Source organism: Halichoeres trimaculatus, unplaced genomic scaffold (genome assembly GCF_033239565.1).
Source record: "Halichoeres trimaculatus isolate MK-OKI-2021-1 unplaced genomic scaffold, fHalTri1.1 fHalTri1_scaffold_1, whole genome shotgun sequence".
NCBI lineage: Eukaryota > Metazoa > Chordata > Actinopteri > Labriformes > Labridae > Halichoeres > Halichoeres trimaculatus.
The window spans coordinates 10774944-10801597 of record NW_027437179.1 but is presented as its reverse complement, the minus strand read 5'-3'; the positions used below and the strand labels follow the sequence as shown (position 1 = coordinate 10801597).

General features: G+C 39.4%; 2 protein-coding genes across 3 annotated transcripts in view; both read right to left on the bottom strand.

The window, feature by feature from the left end:
- LOC141805289 (CD276 antigen homolog) overlaps positions 1-9114 on the bottom strand; it is a 34658-nt gene extending 25544 nt beyond the window's left edge. Inside the window, exons 1-3 of one of the 2 annotated variants that reach the window (XM_074690291.1) lie at positions 8941-9114; positions 7990-8325; positions 3947-4225 (exon numbers count right to left, since the gene is read on the bottom strand). In XM_074690291.1, the coding sequence (XP_074546392.1) occupies positions 3947-4225; positions 7990-8325; positions 8941-9040 (715 nt within the window). In that variant the 5' untranslated portion in view covers positions 9041-9114. Of the gene's footprint in view, positions 1-658; positions 801-3946; positions 4226-7989; positions 8326-8940 lie in introns of those variants that run through there. The other variant, XR_012599714.1, reaches the window with a different exon arrangement.
- Positions 9115-10321: 1207 nt separating this feature from the next.
- Positions 10322-26654, bottom strand: part of LOC141805407 (butyrophilin-like protein 2) — a 106773-nt gene continuing 90440 nt past the window's right edge. Inside the window, exons 7-9 of the mRNA XM_074690501.1 lie at positions 17830-17850; positions 11259-11347; positions 10322-11172 (exon numbers count right to left, since the gene is read on the bottom strand). Coding sequence (XP_074546602.1) covers positions 11062-11172; positions 11259-11347; positions 17830-17850 — 221 coding nt within the window. The 3' untranslated portion in view covers positions 10322-11061. The remainder of the gene's footprint in view (positions 11173-11258; positions 11348-17829; positions 17851-26654) is intronic.

Genomic DNA, 26654 nt, shown 5'->3' with positions numbered 1-26654 from the left:
CGCTGTGGATATGAGACCCAGCTGTTCTTTAAAATGTTATTTAATTTAATTGTTCAGATCTGCTTCAGTTTTTTTTATTATTACATTTACTTAAATCACAAGGCAAATTAATTGATATCACATCTTTAGGTTTTGAGTAAGGTCAAATTATTATGTTTTACAATGATATGCAACATTTTTTTAACATAACTTAATATTTTAATTTTCAACAAATAGGCTCCAGGTTTATTTGATTTAAGACATTCAGTAGAATGATTTTACTTAATAAATATAACTACTTAAGATATTGAGTTAAATAAACTTTAGTTTTTATATTTCATTACTTGTTTTTTTTGTTTGTTTGTTTTAGGTAGCTAGTTAACAAGCATTTTTAAAGTAAACTCAACCTATCCAGGTTTACAGTGTACAATGTGTGGTCCACAACAGTCAAACAGGACAAAATGTGAACTTCTGGAACGTTTCCACAGAATAAAAAGTCAGTCTATACTTTTCCCTCACAATACTTTGAAGTGTATTGACCAGTTTTTGGAGGAATTTTTTTTTAGATTTGAGAGGAAACTGAGCCCATGTATTTCATGGTTTTGTGTCTGAACTCAATTACAATAATAAAAGGTTTTAAACTATCTTAATAGCAAACAACTACTTAAAAAAAACTCACCAGGGAGGTAAACAAGGATGTCATCATGCAGCTGATGGCAAAACTCCTCCTGTGTAACTACACAGCTGTAGTTATCACTCTTGGTCACAGTAGTTTGGAGGATGATGTCATAGCGGCCTCCTCGCTCTGTGATTTCTGGATCCTCAGCAGGAAGGATGTTTCCAGAACTGTCCTTCCACTCTACCACAGGTTTAGGAGACGCTCCTCTGACAACACACTGCAGCTGCCACCAGTCATTTGTTGCCTTAATTAGCTTGGCCCATGGCTTTGAACATGTGCCTGTATAAAGGGAATACATGTAAGACTGTTTTAGAGCATTTTCAACAATAAAAATAGAAAATAATGTAATAGAAAAGCAAAGACCAGAAAAGACTCAATTGCATCACACACAGTGACAGAAATTTGTTTTTGACGGGCTCATTTTAAAGACGTTTAAAACACTCATTCATACACTTACATCTTCTTAATTCTCGTGTATTGTGAACTATGAGCTTAAGAGAGTAAAAGACAAAACAGAAAGCTTATAAATATAAGGCTTATTGAAATAACTTGTTAAGGCCCCACAACAGTTACATCAGCCACCTTCATCAACACTGTTCAACACAGCCAGGTTTGTCATTCAGCCATCATGAGAGGGCAGCAAACAGGAAAGACGTTGTCTGTTCATTTTTCCGTCTTTGAAATTGTACTTAAATATAACAAAAGCTTTATGTATATAAAAATGAATATTGTTCTCCAACAAATAATGAAACGATAATATAATAAGGAAGGGTATTAGAAACATCTCAGTATCTCAACTCAAAATTATTGAACAGAAAAACATGATATTTTCAGAACGGTTGTGGGATTGAATATCATACATCTGACTTTAACCGACGGAATAATAAAATTCAATCTACTGTCTCTGACCTGAGACAGAGCCGTTATTTGATCTGCACTGTTAACCCAGAGTTGTTTGCCACATTTTTTTTTGAGTTAGGTTTAATTTTAAAAAAGTTTTGTTGTGTTTCTTTGACTGTTTTTTTTTTTACCATTAGACATACATTTATGTTGTGATTTCATTTGGTAATCATGAGTGAGGAGGGAACACAGTGGATATGAGACCCTGCACACTAAGTGGCTGCACAGGACCACAGACTGTCAGATAGTCCCCAAGAGTCTATCTGACAGCCCAACTGTCTGTGCTCTGCACATGGCACAGACAAGATGTCTGTGCAACATGACATGAACTGGCTGTCTGTGCTCTGTTTGTCATTGTGGAGCCTTTTCAGTGAACTATGAATCAACATAACAGACAGTAATGTTTGGTGCTTGCTGGGGCACAGCAGAAACCCATCTAGTGTTGAGCACAGACACTGTGTGGTGTGAAGCACACAAACAGCCAGTCCATGCCATGCAGGGCATGAAGCAGCCTATCCACCCCATGCCAAACAGACAGCCAGTCCATACCATGCACACAGACAGCTGCAGCAGACAGACAGCCAGTCCATGATGCAAAGGGCAAAGACAGCTAGCCTGTGCCATGGAGCGCAGACCAGCAGCCTGACGCATTGGGCACACATAGGCCCAATCCCAAACCGCCCCCTACACACTCTCCCTACACACTAACCCTCCATTTGCACATTCTCGCGGAGGGTCCGCCACATTAAGGGCCGTCCCAAACCACGGAGTGCGGAGAGGGAGTGGACTGTTCAGCCCTTAAACAGCGAGCCTGCATCAATGCACAATTTGACAGGAAGTGCAACAGCGAAATGGAGGAGGAAACAACATATAAATATAAGTGCCACATGTGTAAAATATGTTCCCCACACCTCTATCACACTAACAGAAACTCACAAGAAGCATGGTTTAAAAAGATTCAACGAAACAAGCAAATCTTACTCTATGCTGATGTTTGATTTGATCATAAAGCCCTGGCACCTAAAATGTGAGCAGTTTCCAGTATTAATTCATTTGTTTAATTGGAAATGTCAGATGGTGATAGCATTGAAAGACATGTGGGATCACTTCAAATTATTAAAAGTATAATATATCTCCTGTCATTGTAACGGCTTCAGTTTTTATGATTGTAAAGAGGAAGAAAAAACGAGACAAACAGTGCGGCTCCAAACTGAGAATGATTCTCATTTCACACACACAGTAGGCATGGGAGCAGGTATCTGCCCTATCCCAATGAAATCCACATGTTTCACTGTTATCTCTGTGTCAATCTAAGTGTATTTTGGAAACATAAAGCTCTTATCAACCCTGCACAGTGATATAGCGGCTCGCAATCTGTGCCTCATCCATACACGGGGAGCGTCTTTCTGGTTCCATGGCGACGAGGTTTTCCGTGTTCCGGTGAAGTGAAGAGAGCCTCCCATTCCTGCCAGTAATGTTTATACCCTCCCCCTTCAATTAAAGTGCCCTCCACAGCCGGGAGTGTGACTTCATTTGAAGTGACACTCGGTAGCGAAGGGGTAGTGTGTAGGGGGTGGTTTGGGATTGAGCCATAGTCTGTGCTCTCATGTTCAGCAAGGTCTCATATCCACTATGTTCCTTCTTCACTAACAGTTACAAAACAGCAAAAATGACTCTAATAAAATCATTGTCTTAAAATGTAAAGAAGCAGTTTTTTGGAGTTTGTTTACAGAGAATATTTAATTGAAAAGTCTGAAAAGTATGAAAATTTAGCTTAGCTTGTTTTGAGTTGGATTCATACAAAGTGATGATTTGAAATAAATCGAATTACTATGCACATGAGACTTAAATCAATGATGTTAGTCTAACATAAACAGTTATTTGAAAACAAATGATGTTTTACCAATTGAAACAATTTTATCAAGTAGGACCAACAGTTTGTTTTTACAATGCAGTTTAGTTCAAGTCAATTATTTTGGCATTGAAGTTGAACCTACTTAAACCTTTTATTTAGTTCACCATGACTCAAACCATTTGAGTGAAATCACTTACCTCAATTTTAAAATAGTGCAGTTCTTGGCAAAAAATTCAGTTTCATTTTGATTGGGTTAAAAGTGAAAATGTATTTGGGTTTCATTTACTTGGCTAATGTAACTCTGTCTCTTCTGACATCACTACAAGCTGAGAAACTGAGTTTGATTTATCCCTCTGACATTGATTTGAACTGAAACTGATCACTAGACTTTTTAAAAGGTTCCGGGTTTTGGAGGAAATATTTTTTAGATTTGAGATTTAAAACTGTGCCATGTATTTCATGGTTTTGTGTTTGAACTCAATTACAATAAAAAAGTTTTTTAAACCATCTTAATAATAATATCAAAAACTCACCAGGGAGGTAAACTAGGATGTCATCATGACTCTGATGGCAAAACTCCTCCTGTGTAACTACACAGCTGTAGTTGTCACTCTTGGTCACAGTAGTTTGGAGGATGATGTCATAGCGGCCTCCTCGCTCTGCAATTTCTGGATCCTCAGCAGGAAGGATGTTTCCAGAACTGTCCTTCCACTCTACCACAGGTTTAGGAGACGCTCCTCTGACCACACACTGCAGCTGAGACCAGTCATTTGTTTCCTTAATATGCTTGGCAGATGGTTTTGGACATGTGCCTGTATAAAAGTAATAAATGTAAGACTATTTTAGAGCATTTTCAACACTACAAAAAGAAAAGAAAAGAAAAGAAAAACTTAATTGCCTTTCACACAGTGACAGAATCTTTTTTTGACAGGCTCATTTAAAAGACATTTAAAACACTCATCCATACACTCACATCTTCTATATTTTGGCATATGTGAACTATGAGCTAAAAAAGAGTTAAAGACAAAACAGAAGGCTTAATATAAGGCTTATTAAAATAACTGTTGTAAAAGCCTCACAAAAACATCTTACATCTCACTTTAACCAGCATAATGATAAAACTCAATCTTCTGTTTCTGAACTGACTCATTGTTTTACTTTAGCAGAAACTTGTTGTTAGAACTGTGACGGACTTAGTAGTTATCTCTAATAGCTGACTCATCTTCTCTGGGAACTGAGTTTATTTGCTTAAACTAGAATTTCTTATTGGGTTTTGCACCTTTGCATTTTGCTTTTACTTAAATACTCAATTGTTGTCATTCCTCTTAATAACGGACTAGCCATAATCAGTGACTTTTACATATTTCCACCATCATATCAGAGCAGGTCAATGAAGTCACTAGTTCCCCAAATGTGTTACGTTTACATTTATACAAACTCAGCGTTCTGTTTAGTAAAACTAAGAAGAAAAGTAAACTTTTTGGTGTTGTGGCTTAACGTTTATTCCTTAAGTATGAATCTTGATAATCCTGTAGCCTAAATAGTAGGATAACATAACAAGTCAGTTACAGATTTTAAGGCGTGTGAACGATACCATACATGTGTGGCTGAACTCAGGGTACACCTGTAAGACACGGGGCTGATATTCCAATCTGAACTCACCTGAGCAATCTTCTCCTCTGTCCTTTAATCTCTTAACATGCGGAGGTTGTACGCGACCAGAGAAATTCACCTCAGGAAGAATTAATACATATAAACTGTAACTTATTGTGTCTGTAAAGTCAAATTACACAAGTTGTACCTCGTTTGAGACCGTGAGGGCTCTAATATCCCGTAGAATAAGTAATTTCCAAAAAAAAAAAATTAAACCTGACTCCACAGCAGTCAGCTTTCCCTTTGCAGCTGTGATCCATCGGTAGCTTTTTCAGCCACCCTGACAATTCACTGTTTAATGTGTTTCCAGGACTGAAACTGAACAATTTTAAAGTAACGTGACTGATTATGAAGAAAAACACCCTTACAAACAGCCTATGTTTGTCTAACCACGGGCAAATAAAATGATTAAACAAAGCTCAAACCTGTCGCTGAAAAGGATTACAGACGTTCATTAAACTTCTTCATGAAGTTTATAATTGTTGACGTTAAATCACCAACACGGTTTTGACCAATCATATTTACTGTCTCTGAAATCGGTAAACGCCTCGTGACAAAACGAACCAATCAGCATTTTTCTACAATCTACAGGAACGAAGCTTCTGGAACTTTAACCCCAACAACCAATCAGTGAACAGCATCCTCCACGAGCGCCTCCTTTGTCTGATTGATTGTTGTAATCGACCAATAGAAAGCCAGTACAGAGAAAACACTCCGAGTTCACAACCACCGAAACCACCTGCCTGACCATAAACAGAAGTTACCGCTGACGGACTTTCTGTCATGGTGGGACGTTTTTATATCAGAAAAATGTTTCTTATGTTTGGTTTTAGTCTTTATTCATTTATGCTAATATCGACAATCATAATATAAGTGCTTAGTTTGTCTTTTTACTGTTCAATCAAACACTTTGACAAATTTTCATTCACTTATTTAATCTAATCAGAAAGGTTAAATATCTTCTTTTGGTAACTTTGTAAAAGTTTACAGAGCTCTGTGGACACCTGCTGGACATGCTCTGTACTGCACTTTCTAAAATATCTCGGAGCAGCTTCAATCTGTCAACATGAAACTTAATACAGACATTAGAGACAAGTTGAGGGAAATATTCTGTGAATTTCAGTCTGATAGTCCTTATTATGATTGTTTAATTGTATCCAAAAGATGAAAACAAAGAAAAGGAATAAAAACAAATTATAATATGTTCATTAAATTATTTCCCATAGTGCCTACATTGAGGACTCAAGTCATGATAGTGTGCTTACTGACACCTCAGAGAGTTTACATTCACAATGACAGAATGAACAGTTGTAGTTATTTTAAGGTCAAATAATCAAAAACTAGTTTAAATTTATGTGAAGGGTGACAAAAATATACTTGATTTTGACAAAACTCAAGCAGTTAAGATACACTCTGAAAGAAAAAAAAAACAGTCAAGGTTAGAGAGCTTTGGTAATGCATTAACATGGCATACAGGCATCACTGTTATTAAAATAAGCCATTTCATACATTTCATTTGACTCCCTAAAAGATAAAATAAAGTCTCTGGTTGAAGAAACAAGCGTCATTCTGTAACATGAGACTGCTTTGTGTTGTTACTGTAAGATTAGTGTTAAATGGTCAGAGCAAGCATGTTAATCATTCTCTAATGTTGGCCTCAAACATTTATGGGATGTAATTTATCTTACCCACTTTATATTACAGAGTGAAATAAGTAGTCCAGCCCTTTTTTTGTATATAGTTCAGCTGCACAGAGATTATAAACACAGACTAAGAGCTCACCTGGATTTGTTTAACAGTACAAAAATATAGCTACAAGCTTATTTAAAGCTCTTTGAGTAAAATATTACATCTTGCTTCATGAGTCTGTACCAGAAGTAAATAAATATTATAAAAAATATATATATATATTTATGCCCAATGCTTCTTTAAAATGGTCAATAACCATCTTTAGTTTTGTTGGATCAGCATTTTTACTTAAACAAATATGCACTTGTTTAATGAGAGAGTTTTGTTTTTGCATGATTTTAAATGGCTTAGTATAAAATCATTTGTTCACCATACAAGCCTTAATTAATTAACTCAGCCTGAGCTCACCTGAGGCTCTCCAGTCCATCTGTAAATAAACTTTACTGATTTAGAGTAGTACAATAAATCTACAAGTGCTTGTGTGAATATTTATCCATCTATTAATAATATTTGTAAGTAAGTAAATCAAACATATTTAAATATTTTATCAAGTATTTTAATGAACTCTAACATGTTCTGTGCACAACTATGTGAAAGTGTTTGAGAGCTCTGTGGACACCTGCTGGAGATTCTCTGTACTGCACTTTCTAAAACATCTTAGATCAGCCGCAGTCAGCACACCTGAGATGAGACACAGGAATCATGTGTAACTTCAGGTGGATGCTCTGCTTTAAAAAACAACTTTATCTTTTCTTCTTCTTCTTTTTTAAACTCACCAATAAGTGCATAAGGACAGAAAGATAAAGAAAAAAGGAGAAAACAGACAAAACTGTGGCAAATGGTCTTGAATAAGAAATCGGTATAAATTGTCAAATTCAAACTGGTTCTTGTAGTTTCTGATTGTTTTTCCATTGATCTGTGCTGTGTAAAGATGTTGAACTATAAAGTTGTTTTACTTTATTAATTCTACTTTCTTTAGCCTTTTCTCTGCACCAACAGAGCTGATGAAACCTCACAGTGTTTCCTTTGCTCTAGTTTTAATGACAATGTGTCCCATGAGTTATATTTAAACAGGAGGTGTTTAAAAGACAAATATGCAAATAAAGATAAATCAAAATACATGTAGAATAAGATTTAAAAGAATGGGGGGAATGTAAGAAACTTAATGGTTCTCACTTGACCAGTCCGCACAGTAAATCTGAAACATCTCCAAGAGTTTGATGAAAGCACTCACCAACAACAAGCTGAACGCTGAACTTGGGGCTGTGCTGAAGATTGGGGAAAATACAGGTGTAGGTTCCACTGTCAGACACCTTGGTCTTTGTGATCTTTATGGAGGTGTTGCCATTCTTCAGTTCTTCTTGAAAAAATGAGACTCTACCTTTAAACTGTTTATCTTGATCATCAAAGTCTCTACCAGAGTAAAGGCCAGCATTATACATGAACACCCTCTCCTCCTTTCCCTTCTCCAAGTCTTTCTTCCAGTCAAACAGCGCTGACTCCAGGTTCTCCTTGGAGCTGAGGGAACAGGGTAAAACTACATCACTGTCTTCTGTCACCACCACTGGACCTGAGAGACAAACACACACATGATTTACACTGTACTAACCAGACACTGAAGAATTTTAAATTAAAGATTTGAAAGAATAAGGGGGTGAAACTTCTTCCTCTGGTCCCTCTAGTCCATTAACCTTCAGTCTGACTTTTGTTTCATAGTCTTTAAAAGTCAATATAAGTCTGTTTGACCCTCACAGATCAGGTCCCTGCAGACATGTCCCCAGTTCTTTTTTCTCATGGTCCATATCAGAGTGATGCTGCAGTTTAGTGTCTGCAGGATGGAGGAGACGCCCCGCACATCCACTCCCTCATCTATCACCAACATCACCACACTGAGCATGTCTGTTAAACAGCTGAAGCTGTCATTTCATGACGTCAGCTGTGTTATGGAGGCTGATGTGTAAATATTGAACAGTGATCATTATTAGGACACATATTACAAACTGTATTAATGCTCCTTCTTTTCAAATGTAGCTAAATGCTAATGCTAACAGCTTCAGGTGCTACCATTCTCCCTCCTCCTCTGATAAACTTGGTCCTTTTCTGTTTCCTGACTTCATGTTTGAACATTTATGCACACATTTCATCTCAAGAATTCAGAGTCCATATGAGCCGTTAGTTTTCTCACCATTTTCATGAGTAAACGTTGATCCAGAGCGAGTCACCAGACAAAGACAGACGAGAGGAAGGAGCTTCATAGTTGTTGATGTCTCCTGAAGATTCACCATCACTCTAACAGCTCTGTGAGGAACACACACTGATACACATCTGACTGAGAGCTGAGCTCAGAGACCACAGAGACATCACATGAATCCCTTAGTAATACTTCCTGAAAACTCCTTTCACAATAAAAGCCACATTTCTGCTGAACCAGCTCATGATTGAGAAAAAACTGTGGAAAGAAAAGGTTTGTCAGATTACCAGTTGAGGAAGAAAAAGTCTGATCCTTTATCTTATTTGAAAGAATATTTTACCTCACAGTTGAAGAAAGATACTGCAGAAAAAAAGTAAAAGTATGGCTGTTTAATCAGCTTTTTGCACCTTAAGCTGTGATAACAGTTCATAAATGATACCAGAACATACTATAGATTCATTTTTTAACCATGAAACATGTTTGGGAATAACTTTACAGCAATGTGAGGTGGGTCACTAGAGAATTATCAGTCAGCGGCAAAACTGTGACAAGACTGGCAGTGATAAGACCAGAGAGAGAAACACAGGAAACACAAACTCCATATGCTAATGAATCACCTCATGTTCTGTAAAATTATTTTAGAAATAAAGAAAAACATTATTTTGTAATAATTATCTATCTCTCTTAAAGAAAAAAAGAAGGTAAAATTAATGTTGTGTCAAAAGATTTTTTTCATCTGACTGTGAAAACATGGATTCATGAGATTTACAAATCAGTGTATTCTGTTTCTGTCAACATTTTATACAACGTGTAATTCCTTCCTTATTTTTATTTATATTTTTATGTGCTACATAAACTCATTATCTGAAGCTTCATGAAGGAGAAACAGCTTCAGAACTGTCCTTGGTGCTGAATATGTTCTCCCTACAGCCAACACCAGGGGGAGCTGCAGACCCAACAGACCTCTATTTTCTGCTCTGTCATCAGACCTCAGAGCATCACATTGTGTAAAGTTATCAAGGGCATCATTTTTCTGTAATAATTGTGTCTATTTCTTTTTTTTTTTTTTTTTTTTTAAAAAAAGCTGATTTTAACTTTGTGGCAGAGCATTTTTAATCTAACTGTAACAATATGGACAAATGGAGCTCTGTAAAGTTCCTAAAGGTGTCAGGGGAACTTTGAGGAGGTAACAATTCTTTAAAGAGGTGAGTTCAGCTTTCAGTGGATGGGGGAGGTCCACTTTAGTGTCTTTATCACAGTTTGAGCACAGACACATGAAGAACAGTCCCAGCACACAGTCTGGCATGTTTCCTGTTTTATTCAAAGGTTTGTACAGAAACCATGAAGCAGTGTGTGAAATGACACTCATGAGAAATGTCAAATTCTGGATTAACACCTGAACCAAGTAAAGAAGAAACACAGGCTCAGCACAAATCATGTTAATAGCACAAATATGAACAGATAAAAATCAGTCTCAGTACTTTTGACTTTATCTGATAAATATTCACATTTATTTACAGCAGAAAGAAAGTCAGCTGATTTTAAAGTCCATGTCTGCATCAGTTCAGAGCTTTAACAGATAAAAACAGCAGCAGATTCAGGTCATACACTTTAGGTAGAAAAAGCTTCATTATCTCAGTTATTCATTCACATTCATACAAATAAACACACACACAGTTTGGGTTTTGGTTTGTTGCTTATGGACACTTATTCAGGGTTCAGAGTGAAGTCCTTCTTCTGCTCAGATCTGAACTCTGTGTTGAAGACAAAACATGACTTATTTTGTTTTCCCTGTCAGTGAAATCTAAGCTCAGGCTCTTAAATGAATGGACAAATGTTTCAGCCTCTTCTGAGCTGAAGGTGCAGACACAAGTCCTCTCTCAGGACTCTCCTGATTGCTTTAAAGTCACCTGATCCTTCAGGTGTGATCACTTTAATTTGGTCTGAACTCCTCAGTTTTGAGCTATGTTATAAACTGAATTCAGTGAAGGTTAAAGTTTAATCCAGTTTCTCTTTAACTGGGTCATTTAGATTGAAATGTCATCCTCTACTGGTCTCCATGTCTTCACAAACACCTGATCACACACAGCCAAGAGCACGCCAGAGCAGCCGACTTCACAGGACCCCAGAGTCAGGAGGTGGAGACTGAATCTGCTTTTGAAAAGCTTTGTTCTGCTTTTCAAGCTCTTGATTTAGCTCCTGGAGATGTTGATTCCGCTGTTGGACCTACAAAAAGTAAAGAAAGTTGAGACGTTAAACAGGAAATTCACAGGAATCATTTGAATTAATTGAATTAGCACATTTGAACTTACCTTTCTGTACCTCCAGAATCCAAACCCAACAATAGCAAGAACAGGAAGAAGAACTCCAAAAAGAATCCATCCAACAAGTGGCCCTGGATCTGAAATCATAAAGTGTGTATGAGTCAGGGTGTGTGTGTGTGTGTGTGTGTGTGTGTGTGTGTGTGTGTGTGTGTGTGTGTGTGTGTGTGTGTGTGTGTGTGTGTGTGTGTGTGTGTGTGTGTGTGTGTTGATGAAAGTAGCTCTATCATCTACTCAGCACAGACAATTTTTCAGATTTAGTTTTCCATCCTGTACTTCACACAAAATGTTTTTAAAGCCCCACAACAGTAAAAATTCATCCACTTTTCCCATGGCCTTGTGGAATTGAAACTCAAGCCTCAGCCTGGCTTTAATGTTGCACTTCCACAAGGCCACAGGATCCAGCCCTGATCCACCTTGCAGCCTGTCTCTCCGAGTGAGGTAGATAGCCATTTTGGCTTCACCAATTAACAAGTTTAAAATTTGGCACTTAAATTTATTCTTCCTGTTGTACTCAATGCAACAGACAAAAACAGGGCCAGAGAATACAACATCAAAAAGATTAAAAACTCCAGTTAAAAAGGTAAAAAAAAAGGATGAAGTCTCCTGCACTCAGTAAAAACATGAAAAACATTCTCAGACAGACCACAAAAAGGACACTTATTTAAAACATTGGGGTTTATGACTGATAAAAAACTGTTGGTGGGGATCGCACCATGCAAAATCCTCCACTGGAGGTCACCAGTTCTTTTTTTTAATGGAGGCTTATATAAAACTCTCCAGTGAGGTGTTTGTCCCGCCAGTCTGTCTGTCCACACACACAAGGGTCTGTCATTCAGGTTTTCCTTATGGATAACTGTAACACAGATCATGTTTTTGTCTGTACTGTGGAGCGTCATCTTTTTCGCTCCAATGACAGCCAGGAGGGGACCACTGAGGTCAGAGAGGTCGAGGCAGAAGGTAAGATCAGGGAAAGGGTCTGTGGGCTCAGGCTGGACTCGCCCCTCTCCGTACAGCCGAAGGAGGTGACTCTCTTTTTTCGACAGTTTCTGTATCCAGAGCTCCAGGCTCCTCTTAATCAGTCTGGCAGAGCGCATCCTTATCATAGTACCCACAGCCTCCACGTCCAAAAGATCTGGTCCTGCAGCATCCACCAGCTGTTTCAAAGTTACCGTCTGGGAGCCAGTCAGTGCCCCCATCAGTCCTGGAAGAGAGCTGCAACACACATCCAGTCTGGCACCATGAATTAAAGGCTCCATCAACAACCAGTGCAGAGAGTCACATTTCTCATTTCTTTTAAACTTGAACAGGGTGCATGATTTAAAAACACCCTGATAAAATTTTGGTAACCCATTTAACTTTAAAAAATTAAGATCAGTTAAAAACAGCGCAGCATCCAGCCCCAGGTTACTCACACGCCTGAAGATGCAGCTGGCCACATCCCTCCACACTAAGTCTGGAGGTCCTGTGAGGTACCTCTGGACCAACTGTATTCTAAAAGTGGCTGTTCGACTGGCCAGGTGGACAAGGCCCTGGCCCCCCTCCTCTCTGGATAAAAACAGCACAGACTGTGGCACCCAATAAAACCCATCCCAAAAGAAATTCACAATTTTACTCTGGATTTGAGCTAAAAGGCCTGATGGTGGGTCCAAACAGGCCAGCCTGTGCCAGAGCAGTGAGGCCACCAGGTTATTTAAAACCAGCACCCTCCCCCTGTAAGACATCTGTGGGTGAAGCCATTTCCACTTATTGAGCTTCTTCTCTATTTTTTCAATGATATTGTCCCAGTTTTTTCTCATTATGTTTTCTTGTCCTAAAAAAACACCCAAGTATCTGAAACCATCCCTTTTCCAACGTAAGTGTTGAGGGAGAAGTGGCAGACCTCTGTGCCATTAACCCACTGCAACAGCTTCACATTTTTCCCAATTTACTTTGGCAGCAGAGACTGCAGCAAAACTTGCTGTGACATGAGCTAAAGTGTCAACGTCCTGCTGGTCTTTAATTAAAACAACAACATCATCAGCATAGGCAGACAAAGTAATGTTACTATTAAAACCAGGTAAAAACAGACCTTGAACACTCGAGCGTATTTTCTGGAGAAGGGGTTCCAGGGAGAGTGCATAGAGCATCCCCGACAGCGCACAGCCCTGCCCAACACCTTTATACACCCTAAAAGGGGCACACAAGCTGCCATTTACCTTCAGCACACTCTCAGTGTCTTTGTACAGCACCTGGATCTTAGCAATGAGACCAGTGCTGAACCCAAACCTCCTCATTGTCTCCCAAAGGAAGCAGTGCTCAACACGGTCAAATGCCTTTTCTTGATCTAATGCGATCAAGCCAATATTTAAACCCAATGAACTGGAGACTTCCAAAACATCCCGAATTAGGTAGATATTATCTACCATGGACCTGCCAGGTACACAGTACGTCTGATCCCGATGGATGACCTGCTCCATAGCCTCTTTTAGCCGACTGGCTATAGCTTTGGAGAGGATCTTATAATCAGTGCAAAGGAGGGACACTGGGCGCCAGTTTTTTATCTCCTGTAGATTTCCCTTTTTTGGCAGGAGGGTGATGATGGCTCTCCTGCATGAGAGAGGCAGAGAACCAGCAGCCATACATTCATTAAAATCATCCAATAAGTCATTGGCAAAGATGTCCCAGTAGGCTTTATAAAACTCTACAGTCAGGCCATCGATGCCTGGGGCTTTGCAGCTCTGCATGCTCTGCAGGGCCACGTGCAGTTCCTGCACAGACAGAGGGCTCTCCAGCTTTGAGTTGGTCTCCTCAGAGACCTGAGGCAGTCCATTGCAGAACTCCTCCATGAGCTCCTCGTTCTCCTTGTACTCACTGGTATACAGAGTAAAAACCCAGCGCTCTCTGCCTGATCTGGCCTGGCTCGCTCAGTTCCTGCCCTGTGTCCGACTGCAGTGAGTGGATCGCCTTCCTCTGACTGTTCTTCCTCTCCAAGCTGAAAAAGAAGCTAGAGGGAGCATCCATCTCCGTGATGGTCTGGACTCGGGACCTGACAAGTGCACCTTGTACTCTGGTGTCCAGCAGGTTGGCTAAAGCCATCTTTTTAGACTTGAGAATTTCAACATATCCTCGATTTCCTGTGGACTCACTCAACTGCTCTAGTTCCACTACATCAGTCTCCAGATCTCTGATCGATCTGGTGATGTCCTGTGTAACATTGAGAGTGTGCTGTTGACATAATAATTTAATCTGGAGCTTTCCGTGGTCCCACCACTGTCTTAGACAGGTAAAATCATTTTCCTTCTGCCTAAAGTCAGTCCAAAAATAAACAAGTGCCCCTCTAAAACTATGATCCATAGTTAAAGCTGAATTAAAATGCCAGTAGGCGCTTTTAGGTAAAATGTTTTGAATAAAAACACTACATAAAAGCAAAGAGTGATCAGTAAAACCCATTGGTAAAATCTTACATGTTTTAAAAATATTAAAATGATGCTTCAAACAATAGAAACGGTCAATGCGTGCTAATGAAACCCTGTTTCCACTAATGTGGGACCACGTGAACTGCCTGGAGCTTGCGTGCATCCTTCTCCATACATCCACCAGGCCATGGGATGAGACCAGCCGTCTTAACGCCTGCATGGATGCTGGATGAGGCTCTGTGTGATTGCGATCTAAAAGCTCATTTTCTGTACAATTAAAATCCCCGCCTAGAAAAACGTAATCAGCTGACCCACAATCCTTTAATTTCTCTGAGACACTTTCAAAGAAATGTTTCCTCTCTGCACCGTTGTTTGGAGAATGAATATTAATAAAAACTACATTAAAATGCTCAAAAACAGCTCGCACTAAAAGGCACCTTCCGTGGATGATGTGTTGCACCTCTGTAGACTTTGGGGTAAAAGCTCTGGAGAACAGAAAGCCCACCCCCGCACTTTGTGTGGTGTGGTGACTTAAAAACACGTCTCCTCTCCACTCTCTGCGCCAGTCCACCTCATTGCTGTCATCACTGTGTGTTTCTTGCAAAAATAAAACATCCACTTTTTTCTGATTGACTGTCTCGTAAACAAATGCTCTCTTTCTTTCCTCTCTGGCCCCGTTCAGGTTTAAAGAAGAGATTTTAAAAGTGTTCATAGTGGGTGAGAGGTTAAAAACTATACTGATAACAGCCAATAAAAAAAGCATCAAATTTAAATTTATCATTTAAAAAAAAAATGTTTAACAAATTTCTTTTCTGACTTTGAACATTATTTTCTTCAGTCTAAATACTTCTTGGTCAGTGAAGCCAGATTCAACTTTTGTCTTAATGTGGTGTCTGGCTGAATGATAAAAAACATTTTTGTCTGGGAAATAATGCTCTAGATTTACACCCTTCATACATTTTGTCTGTTGCAGGAAGGTTTTAAACATCTTGGCTGAGTACACCTGCTCCTGACTGGATAACTGTGTGTGTGTTGGTGAAAAGTCACTGCAATCAGAGATCCAGCCCTCGCTGTCACTGCTGTCAGACTGCACCTCCAAACCAGTCATCTGTTTACTGGCCTGTTTGCTGGCTTTAGCCGCTGCCACCACATTCTTCCTCTTACTGCGCCTTTTTTGAGGGGCAGCAGAGACCTCACCCTCCATCGGCTCTGTAGCCTCACCTGTCTGGCCTGTTACACTAACCTCTCTCTTACCTGAAACTCTTGCCTGACTGCAGCTCACCACCTTACCAATTTCACCCAACTGTTCTTTAGTCACCTCATTTTCCTCTCCTCCCTTTGCTCCACACACCTCCCTCACCTCACCTGCCTCACACACCTTGCCTGTCTCACCTGCCTCACATGCTTGACCTGTCTCACCTGCTTCTTTCACCTCACCTGTCTCACCAAACTTACCTGTATCACCTACTTCTCTCACTTTACCTGTCTCACCCACCTTGTTTAACTCACACTCTGTCTCACCCTCCCTCACTGCGCACAGCTCTCTTCTCTGTGCTCCACTCCCTTCACCTGTCTCTCCTATGACACTCTCCCCCTCTCCACTCACATCATCTCCTGCCTGTTTGTCACTGCCTGGTTCAGAGGCTGCTGCAGCAGGACTGCTGACAGCTGCCTCCTGCAGCTCTGCAGCAGGACGCTGCCCCCCGGCACCGGCCTTCCCGGCTGAAGCGGACCGGGTCCCTGCGCGCTCAGGCTGCGCCAGGTGGAGTCATGCCGGCTCGCTGAGGGCATGCTTTGATCGCATGTCCTTCCTCACCACAACCAAAACATTTCATGTTACACGATGTAGCAAAAAGCACATAATCAAAATCATCCATTCTCACACGAAACCGAATATTGAACTCCTCATTCTTGTTGTTCAATATCATAAACAGTTGTCATAAACAGTTGTCTCCGGTTTAGATGTTACCCGACTCCAACACACCTGATTCAAATGATCAGCTCGTCATCAAGCTCTACTGGAGCCTGATAACGAGCCATTCATTTGAATCAGGTGTGCTGGAGTGGGGTAACATCTAAAACATGCAGGGCAGGGGGTCCCCAGGACCAGGATTGAGAAACACTGGGCTATGCTAATGCTAGTTGAGCTAACAGCTATCTCAAATGCCAAAGCTCATTGGGCTAACAGTTACCGGGGCCCTAGCATTACCCGGTGAACCAGGTAAATATAATAACAAGCAGGTTAGACCCTGCACAATGAATACATGACCAGAAGCACCACTCAGACATTTAATTTGTGGATGTATTTTAACTGCCATAGCGCCCCGGTAGCTCTCTTGGTAGCTTCAGTCAGCTGCACCGACCCCCATTAATAAACTCTACACCACTGATCGTGTTATTAGCTGTGTTTAATATACTACTGAAAAGGCTTTGAAAATTCGCTGGCAAATAGTGGCGGTGTTTGGGGGAAACGCACTGGAAGCCGGTCACAATTAGATGTAGAAGAAGAAGAGGTTGACATCATGTCGTCATTTCCGGTAAGTACGGCGCTCGGCAGTATGCGATTTGAGACAGCACTACACCCTCAAAATTTGCGCACTAAGCCAGTGAGTATGTAGTATGCTTAGTACACTCAATTTGAAAATTTTGAGTACACAGTATGGAAGTATGCGATTTGGGACACACAAACAGTCTCCTTAAAGCTGTGATTGGTTGGTACAGATCAGGAAAAAGATGAGGAAAAAAAGCGCTCTGTGCCCCTAGTAATGAATAAACGGTAAAATCACCAGTATGAGTGTTCACTTCTTGGCTTCTTAAAGTCCTCCTCTCTCCTCCTCACAGTTTTTCACCTGAGGAGCTCTCTTAAGGCTCAAGACACTTTGTGAATAACTTTAATCTTAATGAGAGAAAATTCTTATAAAAATCTTAGAATCTGAGAAATTTTGAGATTTTTCTAAGAATGACGTCAGTGAGAGCTACTTTTAGTCTTAGGATGGTTTGTGAATACAGGCCCAGGGAGAGGAAAAATAGAGATTATTTTACTATGGGGGCACCAGAGGGACAGAATAAAGTCCAAAAAAAGCACAATACACACCCTCTGTTTTAAAATGAACAACATTGAGAGATTTAAATCATTTTAATATAAAACAAAATAAAAAGACTACCAGACGATTCAGCAGCTGGATCTGTAAACACAGAGAGTGTTTTTAAGACAGCAGCAGCAGCAGCATTATAAAGGTGAACTGAGCATTCAGAGATTCAGGCTCAAGATTTTGGGGATTATAGACAATAATTGGGATGTATCATGGAAATCTACAGCACACATTAAAGCTTTGTTTAAGAGAGCTTCAAGCTTCAGATTTAACATGTGAAAATGTCTGACTACTCACAGCTTTAAACACATTGTCTGACTCTCATCATGAAGGAGAACAGACACAGTGAAGAAGTTCACTGACAACACCTGAAACTTTACCCTGAACCTGTGTTGGTAAAGATTTCATTCAATCATTAACTTTTCAGAAAAACATGAAAAAAATCTGCTCTAACAATAAATTAATCTAATATAAAGCATTGGTTGTTGAAGGTGTGGATGGTGTGAGGGCTCACTGTGTGGATGATACACACACTCAGGGCTCCTTCATTAAGCTCACCTGTCTGATCTAACTCACCTGTCCTTCACTCACTTTGTTTCTGAGGCTGTCACAGAGTTCAGTCTGATTCCTCTCTGAGCTCACAGATACTGATGGAGCTGTGATGGAGCACATTTTACTCACAGCTGTTTCTAATCAGACAAACTCTTGGACTGTGAACAGGTCTCTGACACTAACACTTTGTTCTTAGTTTCTAAATGTGTGCTGTGCTTTGTGAAAGTCTTTATGAAATAAATGATAAAAATCTTCAGAAGGTAAAGTAGATGTGAGAGCAGCCTGAGGAGCTGCTGGACCCCAAACATCCTGTTCATCCTACAGAACAAGCACAGACTGCAGAGCTGGAGAGAGCATGAGCTGCTGATCTCTGTAAACCCCAAAGTTCAAATTACTCCATTGGATTAAGCTATCAAAACTTAGACTGAACTAAACTCTCTCATCACTGTGCCAGTGTTAGTCCTGCTCCTGATGCTCTGAGTGTGAGTGAGAGGAGGAGAGCTGCAGGCTTCAACTATCTGTTTTGGTTTTGATGGGGTCAGACTTAAACACCAGCTTCTGAAAATAAACCAAAAATCATGTGACAGAAATATGACGTCTGAGGCGCTCCTGAAGTTTCTCAACATGCACTGCAGGGAACAATGAATGAAGGAGGCTGATGAGACAGGGAGCTTCACTGATATGAAGATAAACTGCACTGTGCTGCTCTTCTGCTCAGAGACCTCACACAGACTTCTGTCAGAGAGTAAATACACACCACAAAACTCTGATAAACACATTCAGAGCAGCAACATGAAGGAGTTTAATCCAGGAATATTCAAACCTGTGCATTAACTACAACAGTAGTTTTCACTGCATCATAATATAAGAAATATATTTAAAATAATCTTATTGTACAAAATGAAATCCAGCTGTGTTTTAGTGTCTCAGTAAATATTTTTTCTCCTCTGTTCACTGTGATCAGGTCAATGTTTGTGTTTCTGTATCAAACCAGTTCAGTCAGCTGCTCCTCAGTTACTCCTCATAGTTAAAGTTAGTGAGAGGAAAAGTTTCAAACTACCAGGTCAACTGGAAGGACTTGTTAACATGAACACATTTAATTCAGAGCTGTAGTTACACATTCAAAGATTATTTCTTTTTCATTCTGCAGCAGTTTGGTTTCCAAATCAAGAGTTTCATGGTGAAAAAAAACAAAGTGACAGAGAGCAAATATGAAATAAGGAGTTAGACTGGGTATAACATCAAATAATTCTAATATCTGGGTATAAAAGTTCCTATAAACTACATGTATCCGTTGAATGTGCTTTCATAAGGTGGATTTATGCACAGAAACTTCTGAAACACTGAAAACACAGACCTGAGCTAAAATCAGATGGAAACACACAGACCAACAGAGTGTGTTCATGTGAGCGACCTCAGGTTTGACAGAGAAAAGTCTCTTTGATATTTTCTCTCAGACATTATTTGTTTCCTAAAAAACCAACTTAAAGATAAAGTTCTCAGACTCACCACTCATGAACACGTGAGTTTTAGTCTCAGTCCTGTGGTTGAGCTCCCCAAAGAAAGTGTTTGTTGTTTAATATGGATATCTGTTTTTCTAAAACCTAAATTAAATTAAATATTAAAAGTTTGTAAATTGATCATTGTGATTCTCATTTATTCCCCAATTAAACAGAATGAAGAGAAGACAGAACAATGAATTTTAAAGTTGATGTTAATAGTTTTGTTGTTTGGCACATTATGGCTCTGAGTTTTGTTGATCTTTTATCAATTATCTCTGCATGTACAGAAACATTCTGCACTGACTAGAGGTAAAAATGTGTTACCACAGGAATGTGTCTCCTCTTCACACTGGTTTATTAAACATTTTGGCTCTGACACATCAGGAAAAACTCCTGTCTTTAACAAACATGGATGGGTCTGTAATTAACACGTTCACTTAGCAGGAGACTCAGGACTTAGACCGAACAAAGCCTGATCTGATCTGACTGAGTGTTTCTACAAGATCAGCTGAGCTCAAATTCAAATTACTCCATTGGATTAAGCTAAAAAAAACTTAAAATTTGTTGGTGAGTTCAATTTACTCAAATGTCTGAGTTTTCAGTGTTGAAAATTATTATTTCTGAGTAGATTAAAATTTGGTTACTGTTTAAGTAAGCACAACTTAAAATCATTAGTTTGGTCTGTATTGGGGCTGCACGGTGGCACAACGGTTAGCACTGCAGCCTCACAGTGAGAAGATCACCGGTCCAATTCCCAGTTTTGCCGATGGGAGTGTGATGTGATGTGGAGTTTGCATTTTCTCCCAGTGCATGCGTGGGTTCTCTCCGGGTCCTCCGGCTTCCTCCCACAGTCCAAAAACATGCTCATCAGGTTAATTGAACACTCTAAGGCTCAATCCCACACTACCCCTTCACTATCGAGTGTCACTCCAAATGAAGTCGCACTCCTGGCTGTGGAGGGCACTTTAATTGAAGGGGGAGGGTATAAACATGACGCATAGAAATGAGAGGCCCTCTTCACTTCACCGGAAAACGGAAAAGTCGTTGTCACCGTGGAAAGAAAGTCAGAAAGACGCTCCTGGTGTATCGCTGTTATGCTGGGGCACAGATTGCAAGTCACTTTGATCGCTGTGCAAGACTGATGGCAGCTGCATGTTGCCAAAATGAGGTTTAGATTGACACAGAGATAACAGTGACACACATGGATTTCATTGGGATAGGGCAGATACCTGCTCCCATGCCTCTTGTGTGTGTGAAACGAGAATCATTCGCAGTTTGGAGCCACACCGTCTGTCTCGTTTTTTCCTCCTCTACAATCATAAAATCAGAAGCTGTTACAATGACAGGATTTACATCATAATTCTAATGATTTTGAGTAATTCCACATCTTTCAATGCAATCACCATCTGACATTTCCAATCAAACTAATGAATTAATAAAGCCAACTGTGCCACATTTTTAGTGCCAGGGCTGCATGATAATATCAAACGTCACTATAGAGTAAGATTTGCTTGTTTTGTGCAATCTTTTTACACAAAACACACTTCTTGTGAGTTTCTGTTAGCGTGATAGAGGTGTCAGTAACATATTTGATACATGCGGCACTTATATCTGTATGTTGTTTCCTCCTCCATTTCACCGTTGTGCTTCCTGTCAAAGTCGTCGAAAGTGTGCATCAATGCAGGCTCGCTGTTCAGGGGCCGAATGGTCCACTTCCCTTCCGCACTACGTGATTTGGGACGGCCCTTAATGTGGCGGACCCTCCACGAGAACGCGCAAATGAAGATTTAGTGTGTAGGGAGAGTGTGTAGGCGGCGGTTTGGGATTGAGCCTAAATTGTCCCTAGGTGTGAGTATGAGCGTAAATGGTTGTCTGTTTCTGTGTCAGCCCGGCGATTGGCTGGCGACCAGTCCAGGGTGTAACCCGCCTCTCACCCAATGACAGCTGGGATAGGCTCCAGCCACCAGCAACCCTGAACAGAATAAGCGGTTCAGAAAATGAATGAATGAATGTGACTGCGTTTTGTAACCGTGAGTGAGGAGGGGACACAGTCAATATGAGACCCTGCTGTATTCCTAGATGTGGAGCGGTGGAGCAGTGGCACAGGCTGTGCTCCACATGACACTGACTGTTTGTCTCTGTGTCACAGCATGGACAAGCTGTGTGAGCTCGTCGATCAGCTGTCTGTGCTCTACGCGGTGTGGACTGACTGTGTCAAAAATAAATAAATCTTTTTACCCTTAATTTCAAAATTGGCCAAAAAAGCATGATGGTCCAGTCTAACATTTGATTTAATATATTAATCATTAAGCACACTGCAAGAGTCAATAGGTAAAAGACCCCACACCAGTCAGTGCCGTGGAGCACAGACAACCTGTGCTCCTGAAGAACAATATTTCTATGTACAGTAGGGTCTCATATCTACTGCCTTCTCTTCTCACCCACGGTTACCAAAGTTATCAAATTAGAGCTGATTTTTGTTGTAAAGGTGTTTGTAACCATGAGTGAGGAGGGAACGCCGTGGATATGAGATCCAGCTGCACTTTAAAATGTTATTTAATTTAATTGTTCAGATCTGCTTCATTTTTTCTTATTATTACATTTACTGAAATCACAAGGCAAATCAATTGATATGACATCTTTAGGTTTTCAGTAAGGTCAAATTATTATGTTTTACAATGATTTTTTTTAACATAACTTAATATTTAAATTTTCAACAAATAGGCTTCAGGTTTATTTGATTTAAGACATTCAGTAGAATGATTTTACTTGATAAATATAACTACTTAAGATATTGAGTTAAATAAAATTTAGTTTTTATATTTCATTACTTGTTGTTTTTTTAGGTAGCTAGTTAACAAGCATTTTTGAAGTAAACTCAACCTATCCAGGTTAACAGTGTACAATGTATGGTCCAGAACAGTCAAACAGGACAAAAGATGAACTTCTGGAACATTTCCAAAGAATTAAAAGTCAGTCTTTACTTTTCCCTCACAATACTTTGAAGTGTATTGACCAGTTTTTGGAGGGATTTTTTTTTACATTTGAGGGGAAACTGTGCCCATGTATTTCATGGTTTTGTGTCTGAACTCAATTACAATAAAAAAAAAGTTTTAACTATCTTAATGGCAAACAACTACTTAAAAAAACTCACCAGGTAGGTGCACAAGGATGTCATCATGCAGCTGATGGCAAAACTCCTCCTGTGTAACTACACAGCTGTAGTTGTCACTCTTGGTCACAGTAGTTTGGAGGATGATGTCATAGCGGCCTCCTCGCTCTGTGATTTCTGGATCCTCAGCAGGAAGGATGTTTCCAGAACTGTCCTTCCACTCTACCACAGGTTTAGGAGACGCTCCTCTGACAACACACTGCAGCTGCCACCAGTCATTTGTTGTCTTAATTTGCTTGGCGGATGGTTTTGGACATGTGCCTGTATAAAAGTAATAAATGTAAGACTATATTAGAGCATTTTCAACAATAAAAATAGAATATAATGTAATAGAAAAGCAAAGACAAGAAAAGACTCAATTGCATCACACACAGTGACAGAAATTTGTCTTTGACAGGCTCATTTTAAAGACATTTAAAACACTCATTCATGCACTTCCATCGTCTTTATTCTCGTGTATTGTGAACTATGAGCTTAAGAGAGTAAAAGACAAAACAGAAAGCTTATAAATATAAGGCTTACTGAAATAACTTGTTAAGGCCCCACAACAGTTACATCAGCCACCTTCATCAACACTGTTCAACACAGCCAGGTTTGTCATTCAGCCATCATGAGAGGGCAGCAAACAGGAAAGACGTTGTCTGTTCATTTTTCCGTCTTTGAAAATTGTTATTAACTATAACAAAAGCTTTATGTATATAAAAATGAATATTGTTCTCCGACAAATAATTAAACGATAATATAATAAAGAAGGGTATTAGAAACATCTCAGTGTCTCAACTCCAAATTATTGAACAGAAAAACACGTTATTTTCAGAACGGTTTTGGGATTGAACATTATACATCTGACTTTAACCGACAGAATAATAGAATTCAATCTACTGTCTCTGACCTGAGACAGAATCGTTCTTTGATCTGCACCATTAACCCAGAGTTGTTTGCCATTATTTTTTTTAAGTATGGTTTAATTTAAAAAAAGTTTTGTTGTGTTACTTTGACAGGCTTTTTTTACCATTAGACATACATTTATGTTGTGATTTCATTTTGTAACCATGAGTGAGGGGGGGACACAGTGGATATGAGACCCTGCACACTAAGTGGCTGCACAGGACCACAGACCGTCAGATAGTCCCCAAGAGTCTATCTGATAGCCCAACTGTCTGTGCTCTGCACATGGCACAGACAAGATGTCTGTGCAACATGACATGAACTGGCTGTCTGTGCTCTGTTTGTCATTGTGGAGCCTTTTCAGTTAACTTTGAATCAACATAACAGACAGTAAAGTTTGGTGCTTGCTGGGGCACAGCAAAAACCCATCTAGTGTTGAGCACGGACACTGTGTGGTGTGAAGCACACAAACAGCCAGTCCATGCCATGCAGGGCATGAAGCAGCCTATCCACCCCATGCCAAACAGACAGCCGGTCCATACCGTGCACACAGACAGCTGCAGCAGACAGACAGCCAGTCTGTGATGCAAAGGGCAAAGACAGCTAGCCTGTGCCATGGAGTGCAGACCAGCAGCCTGACACATTGGGCACACATAGTCTGTGCTCTCATGTTCAGCAAGGTCTCATATCCACTATATTCCTTCCTCACTAATGGTTACAAAACAGCAAAAATGACTACTAAAATCATTGTCTTAAAATGTAAAGAAGCAGTTTTTTGAAGTTTGTTTACGGAGAATATTTAATTGAAAAGTCTGAAAATTTAGCTTAGCTTGTTTTGAGTTGGATTCATACAAGGTGATGATTTGAAATAAATCAAATTACTAAGCACATGAGACTTAAATCAATGATTTTAGTCCAACATAAACAGTTATTTGAAAACAAACAATGTTTTACTAATTGAAACAATTTTATCAAGAAGGACCAACAGTTTGTTTTTACAATGCAGTGTAGTTTAAGTCAGTTCTTTTAGCATTGAAGTTGAACCTACTTAAACCTTTTATTTAGTTCACCATGACTCAAATCATTTGAGTGAAATCACTTACCTCAATTTTAAAACAGTGCAGTTCTTGGCAAAAACTTCAGTTTCATTTTGATTGGGTTAAAAGTGAAAATATATTTGGGTTTTATTAACTTGGCTAATGTAACTCTGTCTCTTCTGACATCACTATAAGCCGAGAAAGTGAGTTTGGTTTATCCCTCTGAAATGGATTTGAACTGAAACTGATAACTAGACTTTTTAAAAGGTTCCGGGTTTTGGAGGAAATATTTTTTAGATTTGAGATTTAAAACTGTGCCATGTATTTCATGGTTTTGTGTTTGAACTCAATTACAATAAAAAAAGTTTTTTAAACCATCTTAATAATAATATCAAAAACTCACCAGGGAGGTAAACAAGGATGTCATCATGACTCTGATGGCAAAACTTCTCCTGTGTAACTACACAGCTGTAGTTGTCACTCTTGGTCACAGTAGTTTGGAGGATGATGTCATAGCGGCCTCCTCGCTCTGTGATTTCTGGATCCTCAGCAGGAAGGATGTTTCCAGAACTGTCCTTCCACTCTACCACAGGTTTAGGAGACGCTCCTCTGACAACACACTGCAGCTGAGACCAGTCATTTGTTTCCTTAATATGCTTGGCAGATGGTTTTGGACATGTGCCTGTATAAAAGTAATAAATGTAAGACTATTTTAGAGCATTTTCAACACTACAAAAAGAAAAGAAAAGAAAAGAAAAGAAAAGAAAAGAAAAGAAAAGAAAAGAAAAGAAAAGAAAAGAAAAGAAAAACTTAATTGCCTTTCACACAGTGACAGAATTTTTTTTTGACAGGCTCATTTCAAAGACATTTAAAACACTCATCCATACACTCACATCTTCTATATTTTGGCATATGTGAACTATGAGCTAAAAAAGAGTTAAAGACAAAACAGAAGGCTTAATATAAGGCTTATTAAAATAACTGTTGTAAAAGCCTCACAAAAACATCTTACATCTCACTTTAACCAGCATAATGATAAAACTCAATCTTCTGTTTCTGAACTGACTCATTGTTTTACTTTAGCAGAAACTTGTTGTTAGAACTGTGACGGACTTAGTAGTTATCTCTAATAGCTGACTCATCTTCTCTGGGAACTGAGTTTATTTGCTTAAACTAGAATTTCTTATTGGGTTTTGCACCTTTGCATTTTGCTTTTACTTAAATACTCAATTGTTGTCATTCCTCTTAATAACGGACTAGCCATAATCAGTGACTTTTACATATTTCCACCATCATATCAGAGCAGGTCAATGAAGTCACTAGTTCCCCAAATGTGTTACGTTTACATTTATACAAACTCAGCGTTCTGTTTAGTAAAACTAAGAAGAAAAGTAAACTTTTTGGTGTTGTGGCTTAACGTTTATTCCAAGTTTGAATCTTGATAATCCCGTAGCCTAAATAGTAGGATAACATAACAAGTCAGTTACAGATTTTAAGGCGTGTGAATGATACCATACATGTGTGGCTGAACTCAGGGTACACCTGTAAGACACGGGGCTGATATTCCAATCTGAACTCACCTGAGCAATCTTCTCCTCTGTCCTTTAATCTCTTAACATGCGGAGGTTGTACGCGACCAGAGAAATTCACCTCAGGAATAATTAATACATATAAACTGTAATTTATTGTGTCTGTAAAGTCAAATTACACAAGTTGTACCTCGTTTGAGACCGTGAGGGCTCTAAT